General features: G+C 50.4%; 1 protein-coding gene and 1 pseudogene across 2 annotated transcripts in view; one reads left to right on the top strand and one right to left on the bottom strand.

The window, feature by feature from the left end:
* ZC3H7B (zinc finger CCCH-type containing 7B) overlaps positions 1-749 on the bottom strand; it is a gene marked incomplete at its 3' end in the record, with an annotated part of 32863 nt that extends 32114 nt beyond the window's left edge. The window contains exon 1 of the mRNA XM_079714801.1: positions 691-749. Coding sequence (XP_079570927.1) covers positions 691-743 — 53 coding nt within the window. The 5' untranslated portion in view covers positions 744-749. The remainder of the gene's footprint in view (positions 1-690) is intronic.
* Positions 750-3409: 2660 nt separating this feature from the next.
* On the top strand, positions 3410-3784 carry LOC307060388 (large ribosomal subunit protein eL31-like; annotated as a pseudogene). Its single transcript has one exon. The product of its transcript is annotated as a large ribosomal subunit protein eL31-like (transcript).
* Positions 3785-12714: the final 8930 nt, after the last annotated feature.

Below are 12714 nucleotides of genomic sequence, written 5' to 3'. Positions count from 1 at the left end.
TGATAAACATGCCTCTGAGGGTCCATTTCAGAGAGGTAAAAGAAAAGCGTTAGTAAAAATATTTTACGTGTAAAGAAAAAGATGAAAAAACAAACATGGCATGTGGGTACAGGGGGCAAATAATGCAAAGAGATGTGGGCTTAGAGTCAGCGAGACCCAGGTTACAATTCCGTCACTTAATAGCTGTGTGACTGTAAACACGTTTCTTAACCTCTCTGAGCCTCAGTTTTCTCATCTGCAAAATGGAGACAAGACCACCTGCTTTACTGGGCTGCTGTGAAGATTAGAGAGATGATGGATGTGAAGGGCCCAGCACGGAGCCAGAAAGACATGCTCAGTAAGCAAGAACTAGGGATTTATTATAAGATGTGCACAGACAAGCAAGAGAATTAACAGGGAGCGTAGGAGCAGGCATGGAGGGGGAGGGTAAAATGATATGCCAGATGAGACCAAAGGGTAACCAGGGTCAGGGAGCGCATATGTGTGGGGCGGGTTCATGGCTCAGGGTTAGGGGTAGCTCCGGCCCCTGCTGTGCCAGCCCCTTCCCAGCCTGTCCCACCTCCTCACTCCCCAACACACAGGCAGCCTGAGCAGCAAAGGCTCAGCGAGCAAGAAAAGGGGGAGCTGGAGAGCGCGTGCTCCGGGGATGCCTCGGAGGACCCTGCCCAGCCGGGCCCACCGCACACTCACTGAATGAACTGCAGCCCCTTCTCGATGTCCGCTTTCCGTCTCTGCCTCTCCATCAGTCTCTGGGGAGAGAACACAGTCCATCAGGCAGTCAGCGGGGGCCAGTCACCATCCAACCCCCAAGCCCCCAACGTGTGCTCCCTCACTCCCGTGCTCACCCTACCTCACAGGTGCCGGGGCGGGTGGCGGGAGTGTCCCCGAGGGCAGTGACCTGTCTCGAGGTCTACACAAAGTGTCTGAACCAGGTACACAGCTCTGCCCTCCACACCCACGTCCCACTGGACTCTTGAGTTTGCACAGTGACTTTGATGGGCCCGGGCTGCTTGGAGGCTACCTGCCTTTTCCCATGCATGGCTGGGGCTGAAATACTGCACAGGATACCCTCAAGTTCAAGGGAGAAACCTTGTTTTACCACTAAGCACAATTTGGGGAGAAGAGACACAGAAAAACAATGCCGATGATCACAGCTACAATGTAGCACCACACGTGGGCCAGGCACTCTGTATGAGGGTCTCACTGAATCTGCCATGAGGCGGGTGTCATTTTGTCCCCAGTTTACCAAGGAGGAAACCAAAGCTCAGGGAGCCCCCTTCACGAGCTGGCTGGCCCCCACTGCACCAGGCCGGGGTGGCCCGGTACCTGCACCATCTCAGCGAGGTGGAGGGAATTCCCCACGTTACAGATGAGGGAGACCGAGGCTCAGCGAGGCTGAGGGATGGCCCGAAGTTGCACAGCAAGTGAAAGGCACCGAACTCGTGCAGGGATGTGCTCCGGAGATGAAGGGAGTGAAAACTGAAGGCGGGGGTGCTTAAGGAGAAGGGAGGCTCAGACAGAGCAGCTAGGGGTCTGGTACCTCCAGGGTGAGCCCCCGGGAGCTGGGAGCTCATGGCCAGATCCAGATAGCCCGCCTGGCTCCCCTTACCTGCAACCATGGAGGTCAGCTGGTCCCACGCAGTGACAGCCAGGAGGGGGCTGGGCCTTCCCTGGGTCAGAATCTGAGGCTGGGGTGCCCACGGCCCAGCTGGCCAGCACTTTCTGCCCCAGCCATTCATGGGCCCTTTCCATGCTCTGCCCCATCAAACCGTTACTGCAAGAGGATACGGGCAAGGCCGGGAGGTGGGACTGCCCAGCCCGGGACTGGGAGACGGGCCTCCCGCTTTGTACCTCGGCCCCCGAACAGCATTCACAGAGGGCCGGTATGCGGACATGGGGAGTGGATCCTCACTGCCTCACTGGCAAAGAGGTGTAAAAAGGTGTAAAAAACACCCAGCTACTTTGGAGAGGCAGCAAGTGTATCAAATTGACACCTTCTAAAAATTCTCTATTTCTTGTCCTTTATTTCCACCTGGGTTCTACCACGTTGTCCTCACATAAGGTAAGCAGGCAGGGGTCACTAAGCCCATTTTACAGATGAGGAAACTGGGGCACGAAGTGAAGTCTCTTTCCCAAGGTCATTCGACCAGTGAGCGGGCAAACAGGCCTGGAAACCCAGCATGTCAAGGGCCACATCCTGTCCCACACTCTGAGCTGTGAGACGCCATGTGGCCCAGGGCCGGCAGGGTGTCTGTGAAGCTCCAAGGAGACGAGAGTACGGAGCAAAGAGCTCAGGCCACCGGAACCTCCCTCCTCCTGCTTGTCCTTCCCAGGAAGGGTAGAGCCACACCACGTCTTCAGGCTCCCAGAACACTGTCGCACACAGCAGCTCCCCACCCGAGGCAAGGCCAGGGCCACTGGTAAGTGCTCACTACACACCTGCTCACCCTGCCAGGGCCTTGGGCCAGGGCTCCGGACTCAGACCTGGGTGTGAAGGCCAGCATGTGCACACAACGTGACTTTGGACCTCAGTCATATTCCTGCTGGGGAAAGTGGGGCTGATGGCACTCCCACCGCATTGGCTGTCGTGAGGGGTTAGACTCGTGCAGAGCGCCTGGCTCAGAGCAACAGCCCAACAACCGCAGAAGTGTGTGTCCTCCAGCACCGCTCCTCCATCCTGCCCAAACCTCTGCAAGTGTCTCCTGGGATGGACACAAAGATCCTGTTCTCCTGCAGGAGGCAGGCTGCAGTGGCCCCGGGCCGCCTGTGCCTCGCTGAGCAGGTCTCTTGGTCGGTCTCTCTGTCCTCAGTGTCCCTGTCTGTGACACAAGCTCTCATCATCCTCACACCCACGCCCCACGCAGACGTCCAGCTGGAACAGGCTGCGGGGGTTTCCTGTCTCCTAGCCTGCGCCTCTGCAGTTCCTTCCACCTGTGCAGCCATGCTCCTCTCCAGCCTGTGAACGAAATTACATCCATCCTTCAAAGCCTGGCTCCTCCATGGAGCCGCTCCTGGTCCCGTCAACACGACCATCACACACTCATTCACCCTATTTCCTGGGGGCCTGGGGTCAGGCCCAATCCTTGCCCTGGAAGAGAGGGTCTTCGGGTGGGGAAGACAAGGGTGCACCATCACCACCCAGGGAGGCCCAGCACTGGCAGGGGAGCTGTGGGATGGGGGAAGGTGCCGCTGGCCATCACACACAGGTGTGGCCACAGCTGCCACGCCCATCCCTCCACACCACCTGCCCCAGACAAGGACCAGACTCCTCACTGCCCCCATCTCCTCAAGGTCATCAGAGGGGTCTTTCAAACCACAAATCAGACTCTGTCCTACCCAGCCTAGAGCCTCTCTTTACCTTTGCTGGTCCAGTTCCCCACACCATCTTTTCCAACCCCGGCCCGGCAGGATGGCTCCCGCAAAGAAGGGTGGCAAGAAGAAGAAGGGCTGGTCCACCATCAACGAGGTACTGACCAGAGAATACACTGTCAACATTCACAGGTGCATCCATGGGGTGGGTTTCAAGAAGCGCGCCCCTCGGGCACTCAAAGAAATCCAGAAATCTGCCACAGAGGAGGTGGGAACTCCAGATGGACGCGTTGACACCAGGCTCAACAAAACTGTCTAGGCCAAAGGAATAAGGAATGTCCCATACCGTATCCATGTGTGGTTTTCCAGAAAACATAATGAAGAGTCACCAAACAAAGTCTATAAGTTGGTTACCTACGTACCTGTCACCACTTTAAAAAATCTACAGTTAATGTGGATGCGAACTAACTGGTGACTGTCCAATAAAGTTATGGAACCACACACACACACACACAAAATTCCCCACACCAGCCCATGCCTCGTGGGAACACCTGCCCTATTACGCTCCCTCACCCCCAACCTGCGGCCTCGTTCAGCCTGAAGTCCTCTCAGAAAACCTCAGTGGTCAGAGATGCATCTCTGAGTCAGTTCTCTAGGCCCTGAGGTCTGAGCAAACAGAAACAAATGCTGCCTATAACCATCCCAGTGGTAATTCCTGATAAGTCTGAAGCCCATGCCAGGGGATAAACATTCTCTGCCCCAGGCAGCATGAAGAAGGCACCTCACCCGGTGGGCGTGAATCTACTTCTCTGACCACCAAAATCCCAAAGGAGCAGTGCAGCCATGGACGTGGGCTATGGAGAGGGGTTCAGATCCCCCGAGTGGCAGTTTCCTGCTGGGTAAATTGGAGATTACAACTAGCACCCATCAACAGGATTAATACATAGAAGGCACTCATTTCAGGGCCTGGTATACCGCAGACACTTAATAAATGGTGGCTATTAGATCAGAGTTCCTGTGCTGGACATTCAAGTCAACATTTGCCATATGTCCATTATATGCAGATGAGAAGGCCAGGGTGCCTTCCCTACTCAGGTCTTACAACCTAGTTAGAGGCATGCAAAGATATCCCAGCAGCTGTATCCCAAACCAGGCTCCTGTGGTAAACAGGCTGGGATGAGGCACAAAGAAAGTGGAAGCTCCTCAAAAGGGGCAACGTCTGAATTGGGTTTTGAAGGTTGAGTAACAGTTGGCTCCTTGGTGTCAGGGAGGGCAGGTCTTCTGGCAGGCTGCATGTGATGGTTTATGAAATCACTGTCATCTTCCACATTTTATCTGATCCTGACGGTGGGCTGGACCATGCTGGGACCCACATTTGAGAGATGGAGAGAGTGAAGCTCAGACGGCTCACAAGGCCTACAACTGCTGACTTTAGGTTGGTAAAGACACTGCTGCCCTCCCCCTTCAAAGGCACAGTAGAGGCGGAACCGCTCAGCAACCTTCCCAGGCACCTGAGCCTGTGCTTGGTGTCCGTGAGCGCTTGTGTCCCACAGAAGGCAGATGTATCTGTGGAGTGACTAGGGGGAAGGCTCCCACACAAAAATATGTTTCTCTCAATTTCCTGTCCCAGGATCTATATATCGACCACTCTAGATTCATTTTATTGATTGTAAAGTTCCTAGGCCAGGGCTGGCAAATAGATTTCATCTCATTAGCACAACTGCCAGTCACCTAATGCCCCACATGCCTCCCTTTTCCTCAGTTTCCCTGCCCTGGGAAGAACATTTTTATAGGTGGTTGTTATGAATTAAATGTTTGTATGCCCGCCCAAATTAATATGTTGAAGCCCTAACCCCCAGTGTGACTGTACTTGGAGAAGGGGCCTCTGAGGAAGTAATTCAGGTTAAATGTGGTCAGGAGGATAGGGCTCTGATCCAGTATTTTTTTCTGGTAGCCTGGCTAGAAGAATAGAGATTTTGGTACCGAGAAGTGGGGTGCTGCTATAACAAACACTAAAAATACAAAAGTGGCTTTGGAGCTGGACGATGAGTAGAGGCCGAAGGAGTTTTGAGGTACATGCTAGAAAAACCCCCTGACTGCCATGAAAGGACTGTTGGTAAAAATACGGACACTAAGGCAATTCTGGTGAGACTGCAGATGAAAATGAAGGACAGGTTATTGGAAACTGGAGGAAAGGTGATCCTTGTTAGAAAGTGGCAAAGGACTTGGCTGAATAGTGTTCTAGTGTTTGGTGGAAGGTAGACTTTGCAAGCGATGAAACAATATTTAGCAGAGGAGCTTTCTAAGCCAGGTATGGAAGTTGTGGTATGAGTCCTCCTTACCACTTATGGTAAAATACGAGAGAAGAGAGATGAATTGAAGAAGGAATCGTTTAACAAAAGGAACCAGAACTTGAAAAATTAGAACATTCTCAGCTTATCCATATTGCAAAAAATGAGAAGGAGTGTTCTGAAGAGAACACCTAGGGTGTGGCTGAGCAACCGTTTGGGAAGGAGATTAGTATGGATCAAATCAGCCATCAGCAGAAGTCAGAAATAGAGATGGAATTATACCAGCAGAAAGAATTCCAGTTTGAACTAAAGGGGACAGAGAAGGCTGGATGACGGAATGAAGGAAGGCTGCAGGACTTCTGGAATTCTACAGGACAGGATCACAGAGCGATTTGGCTGCAAACATGCTCTATCCTTTAAGAAAAGGGAAATATAACCCCAAAGATAATTCAGAGATCATCAGGGCTGCCTCCTTGGTTTCAAAGGGTGGGGCTACTGCCTCTTTTTCAACAGGCCCAGAGCCTTGGGGGGCAAAGTGCTGGAAGAGCTGTGGGGGTGATGCTGTGCCCCACTGGGCCGGGAAGGGGGAATATCAAGCCAAAGATGCTTCTCAAGCCTGAAAATCGAACGGAATTTGCCCCATTGGGCTTTGGACTTGCCTGGAACCTGTGACCTCCTTCTTCTTTCCGATGAATCCCTTTTGGAATGGAAATGTCTATCCCATGCCTGTCCCACCATTGTATTTTGAAACCTTATAACTTGTCTGGTTTCATAAGTTCACAGCTGGAGAGGAATTTTGCTTCAGGATGAATCACACCTCCAGTCTTAACCATATCGGATTCAGATGAGACTCTGAACTTGAGACTTGATGCTGGAATTAGTTAAGAATTCGGGGGCTATCAGGATGGAATGAATCCATTTTGCATGTGATGAGAACATGAATTTGGGGCGGGGCAAGGGCAGAATTGGTAGACTGAATGTTTGTGTCCCCCAAAAACCTTATGTTGGAAGCCCTAACCCTCAATGTGACTGTTTGGAAATAGGGCCTCAAAGGAGGTAATTAAGGTTAAATGGGGTTATGAGGGTAGGGTCCTGATCTGATAGGATTAGTGTCTTTATTAGAAGAGACACCAGAGTTCTCCCCCCTCCCCCCGCAGGCAGGCATCACCAAGGAAAGGCCAGATGAGGCCACAGTGAGAAGGCAGCCAGCTGTCTGCAAGCACAAGAGAGCTCTCACTAGAAACCAAATCCGCCAGCACCTTGATCTGGGTCGTCCACCCTCCAAAACTGCGAGAAAATAAATTTCTGTTGTTTAAGACACCCAGTCTATGATACTTTGTGATAGCAGCCAGAGCAGACTAAGACAGTGGTTAAAAAAGATCATGTGTTCTCAGCTAAAGAGGGAGGTGAGTTCCTCGAGGGTGAGGGTCAGGCACGACTCAAACAGGGCACTTGGTGGAGGAGCAAGGAGCATGTAAGCCAAGCAAATCTCATTCCTTTTCTTATACTTTTTTTTTTTGCGGTACGCGGGCCTCTCACTGTTGTGGCCTCTCCTGTTGCGGAGCACAGGCTCCGGACGCGCAGGCTCAGCGGCCATGGCTCACGGGCCCAGCCGCTCCGCTGCATGTGGGATCTTCCTGGACCGGGGCACGAACCCGTGTCCCCTGCATCGGCAGGCGGACTCTCAACCACTGCGCCACCAGGGAAACCCCCCTCATCCCTTTTTTTTTTTTTTTTTTTTTTTTTTTGTGGTACGCGGGCCTCTCACTGTTGTGGCCTCTCCCGTTGCGGAGCACAGGCTCCGGACGCGCAGGCTCAGCAGCCATGGCTCACAGGCCCAGCCGCTCCGCGGCACATGGGATCCTCCCAGACCGGGGCACGAACCCGTATCCCCTGCATCGGCAGGCGGACTCTCAACCACTGCGCCACCAGGGAGGCCCCCCCTCATCCCTTTTTAAAGAAAAAAGATTCCCACCGCCAAGCTGGGCAGTCCCCCAACTCTGGGTCCAGGTTCTTATAATTTAGGAATTTCAAGATGGATCTGCCTCAAATGGGCTCTTCTCAGAAATACAGCTGTGAATTAGAGCCAACAGAAAATTATTCCCTCGATGTATCAGCATAGTACCTGACCTCACACCCAGGTGCACACCTGGGTTCAACTCCAAGATGTGTTCCCTATTAGCTGCATACAAGCTGCTTAATTTCTCGGTGTCTCACTTCCCTCACCTCTAAAACAGGAAAAGTAATATCTACTGTAAAGGGTTGATGTGAAGGTTCAATAAGATGTCTGACACAAGATAAACATTTAATATCAACTATTTTTATTTTATAATCATTATGATTATTTTAAAAGATGGGCAAAGAACATGAACAGGAAATTCATAGGAAATATAATTCATTAAGAAAAGTTACTCGGGGAGACTTCCCTGGTGGCGCAGTGGTTAAGAATCCGCCTGTCAGTGCAGGGGGTTCGATCCCTGGTCCAGGAAGATCCCACATGCCGCGGAGCGACAAAGCCCGTGCGCCACAACTACTGAAGCCCACGTGCCTAGAGCCCGTGCTCCGCAACAAGAGCAGCCACCGCTATGAGAAGCCCGTGCACTGCAATGAAGAGTAGCCCCCACTCGCCACAACTAGAGAAAGCCTGTGCACAGCAACGAAGACTGAATGCAGCCAAAAATAAAGAAAAATAAATAAATAATTTAAAAAAAAAAAAGAAAGAAACTATCCTCAGGGAATTCCCTGGCAGTCCAGTGGTTAGGACTCAGTGCTTTCACTGCTACGGACCTGGGTTCGATCCCTGGTTGGGGAACTAAGATCTCACAGGCTGCGTGGCACAGCCAAAAAAAAAGGAAAACTCGCTGATGACAGAAGCACATGTTAGAACAACAAGACGACACTTTTCACTCATGAGGCTAATGAGAGAAGAGAGCCAGGTCGATGAGGCAGAGGAATGAGCACTCTCCAACACTGCCAATACACTGAGTGTGTGAACTGAGGTGTCTGTGAAGCAACGTCTACCAAAATGAGCAAGCCGCCTACCCAGCAGCCAGCTTCCCTTCCTCCTCCCTGGCACTGCCCCAATACTGTTGCTTTCCCAGGTACCCCGGTGAAGCTGCACTGGGCTAGACCAATCGTAACGGTCCTCTTCCTCGCCAGGATTGGCTTGGACGAGGGCATGTGACATCACCCTGGCCAATAGGAAGGAGAGGAAATCAGCTAAGGGGCTTCTGGGAAAGACTTCCTTCACACTTAAAATGGGACAGGAGAAATAATCCCTTTTCCTGCTGCCGTATGGCAGAGTGTAGTAAGAAGATGGCAGAGAGGAAAGACTGCCCAAGGGTGTTTAAAATAAACTGACTCAATAAACTGACCCTTGAACTGCTCTGCCTCATTTATCACTTGAGATTTTAATAAACTCCATTTTGAGGAAGGAATTCTGTTACTTGCAGCTAAAAGCCTTCCAAATGATAAAATGCCCTTTCCCTTTGACCCAGAAATTTCTCTTCCAAGAATTTAACCTACCAAAATCCTTGTACAAGCCCTCAAATTATATTTGTACAGGGATTTTAAATTTTTATTTATTTATTTATTTGGCTGCACTGGGTCTTAGCTGCGGCACTCAGGATCTTCACTGCTGTGTGCGGGATCTTTGTTGAAGCGTGCGGGATCTTTTAGTTTAAGCATGTGGAATTTTTAGTTACGGCATGCAGGCTTTTAGTTGCAGGCATGCGGATCTAGTTCCCTGACCAGCGATCAAACCCGGGCCCGCTGCATTGGGAGCATGGAGTCTTAACCCCTGGACCACCAGGGAAGTCCCCAGGGAGTCTTTTTTTTTTTTTTTTTGAGAAAAACTAGAAGCAACCTTAATGTCCACCAGTGAAGAATTAGCTTAATCAATCACTTGCATTATGGAATACAATGCAGCTATTGAATCTATATGTACTGTCATGGAGATGTCTCTGTACATGGTTGAGAAAGGAAAAAAGCAGATTTCAGAACATTTTGGGTTGTATGATTACATCTGTGTGAGAGGATATTCTCCAATTTAACTGGTTCTCTCTGGGAATTGGGATCTGCCAAGAGGCAACAGCACACAGACCACTTTCCTTTCTGCTTTATATACCTCAGCATGGTTTGGACTTTTTGCAGAGAGCAAGTATTAGCCTTGTAATCTAAAATACAAAATGAGATGACTGACATCAGGCCAACAGTAGGACAGGGGCCAAATGGGAACCAGTAGCCTGATTTTAAGCCCAGTGCTCCAGGACTGCCAAAATGTCCACGGACTGCTCTTCCCAAGAAAAAGACCAAACCGTTGACCTGAGAACCATGAAGGAAACACATTGTTTTTTCCATTTTGGAGAAGGGTTTGAAAATGACAGAATTTTAAAGACTCAGATCTTCATCAGACCAGGCAGGGACTGCAGTAGCCCCTCCAAAATCTCAACGTCTGGCCCATGCTTGACACAGAGGAAGTGCTCAGGAAACGGTGGTTTGGATGAAAAAGAAATGGATGAATGAGTATCAACTCATCCAATCCAAGCATTACCTAGATAAGAATGAATGAGTGTTGAATAAATAAATGAGAAAAACTGAGACCGAGATTAAATTCACAATCAGGTAATAATATTAACATTTCCTGAGTGGCTACCATGTTCCAGGGACTGTCATGATCCCTATACACATAATACCTTCCTTAAGGATTGCACAATCCTATGAGATAGGGACTGCTATCATTCGCATTTTGTGGAGGAGGAAACAGAGGCACAGAGAAGTTAAGTGACTTGCCCAAGGTCACACAGCTGAAACAAGGTAGAGCTGGGATTCAAACCCTAGCAGCCTGGCCCCAGGACCCACACACATCACCATAATTACCCATACTGTCACCCATTAAGTAATCAGACCCAGCCCCAGAACCCTGAGTGTGTCATCGTGCTCAAGGCTCCCCCACCCCCAAAATAATTCCTCCTCTGCTCCTGAATCCCCTTCTGGCTAGCACAACCTTGATTCCCTTTCTTGGTCACATTTTAAAAATTTTTTTATTGGAGTATAGTTTACAATGTTGTGTTAGTTTCAGGTGTATAGCAAAATGAATCAGTTGTAGAAAAAAAAAAGAATCCGTTGTACATACATATATATCCACTCTTTTTTTTTAGATTCTTTTCCCATATAGGCCATTACAGAGTATTGAGTGGAGTTCCCTGTGCTATACAGCAGGTTCTTCTTAGTTACTTATTTTATATACAGTAGTGTGTATATGTCAGTCCCAATCTCCCAATTTATCCCTTCCGCCTCTTGGTCATATTTCGTGAAAGGGTTGTCTATGCCGTTCCCACATCCTCACTTCCTACTCACAGCAAGCCCATGCCCACTCCACTGAGGGTGCCTGCCAAGGGTCCTCCCCATCCCAGGGACCTTCGAGCTGCTGAGTCCAGTGGGGGACAGTTTTTTGCTGGCCTTTTCTAGGACTCTTGCCTGCGTCTGCTGGTCCTCCTCCTCCTCTGCCCAGGTCTTCCATTTAAGGGATGGTGCTCCTGCTCTCCTCCCTTGACATGCTCTCCCCAGATGAGCGCTTGCATTTCATGATCTCATGAGTCATGTCAGTGACTCACAAATCTATTCCTCCCACCAGGCTCACCCCCTCCCCAGTATTTCAGATTCACATCTCTTACCTTCTGGGAAGTGCTACCCAGATGTCCAACCCCCAGACTGCTGATGACCTCTGTGCCTTTCCTCATCCTGAACCCTCTACCTGGAACGCCCTCCTCCTCCCCACACCACCCCCAGCCAACTCCTACTCATCCTTTAAGACCCAGCTTGGATGCCTCCGTGTCCAGAAAGTCCTCCCTGGCGCCCATCCTGGTTGGGCTGGGTGTTCTTCTCACTCAACACATCCCAAACTTAACTCAGCAGCTTCTCTCCTAATCCTGCTCCTCCTCCATTATTCCCCAGCTCTAGTCCTAGATCCAACCGTCATTCTGTTCTCAAACTCCAATTCCTTCCACCTTTACCTCCCAAACACTTCTTCCCTCTTCTCCCATCATCTCCACTAGCAGGCCCTCATCATCTCTGGCCAACAGCCTCCATCGAGCTCCCTCCGATCTGCTGCCATTTGGTGGTCAGGGGTATCTGACGTACATGTCAACGTCATTCCCCCGTGCAACATCAAAACCCTCCCAGGTGCCTGCACACACACAAATGAATGTAGGTTTAAGAAAAGGCAGAAAGTGAATAAGCTCTGTAGTCCACTAATGTACCAAGGCCAGTTTTCTGGTTTTGATCATGTATATTGGCTGTATATCACCAACAAGGGAAGCTGGGTGAAGGGAACTCTGTTACCATTTTTGTAACTTCCTGTGAAGAAAGTTAGAAAACAAACAAAACCTTGCATGACACCCACTACCAGGAGGACAAAGGCCAAGCTGCTCATCCAGGTCACACAGCACCCACCCATGGCCAGGCCTGGAATGTGACACTCCAGCAACTTTGGAGCATCCAGCTTCCCGTTCAAGCTGCCCGCTCTTTCTGGAACAACCTTAATGCCCAGTGCTTCTTTAAAGCTCAGCTGAGGGCTTCCCTGGTGGCACAGTAGTTAAGAATCCGCCTGCCAACGCAGGGGACATGGGTTCAAGCCCTGGTCCGGGAAGATCCCACATGCCGTGGAGCAACAAAGCCTGAGCACCACAACTACTGAGCCTGTGCTCTAGAGCCCGCGAGCCACAACTACTGAGCCCGCGAGCCACAACTACTGGGCCCACGAGCCACAACTACTGAAGCCCGCGTGCCTAGAGCCTGTGCTCCACAACAAGAAAAGCCACCGCAATGAGAAGCCCACGCGCCGCAACAAAGAGTAGACCCTGCTCGCCGCAACTAGAGAGAGACCGCGCAGCAACGAAGACCCAATGCAGCCAAAAAATAAATAAATAAGAGGATTAACATAAATTAAAAAAAAAAAGCTCAGCTGAGGTGGCTCCTCTACCAGGAAGCCTTCCTTCCCCAAACCCCACCTTTGCACAGCACCCCAAGCTCACAAGCACTGCACCGATCCTAGTTAACTGAAATTATGTGCTCATGTTCCCATTCTCTCCCTAAACTAGGAGCTCCTTGAAGC

This window comes from Hyperoodon ampullatus (assembly GCF_949752795.1).
Source record: "Hyperoodon ampullatus genome assembly, chromosome: 11".
NCBI lineage: Eukaryota > Metazoa > Chordata > Mammalia > Artiodactyla > Ziphiidae > Hyperoodon > Hyperoodon ampullatus.
This window is presented reverse-complemented; position numbering and strand designations above follow the sequence as displayed.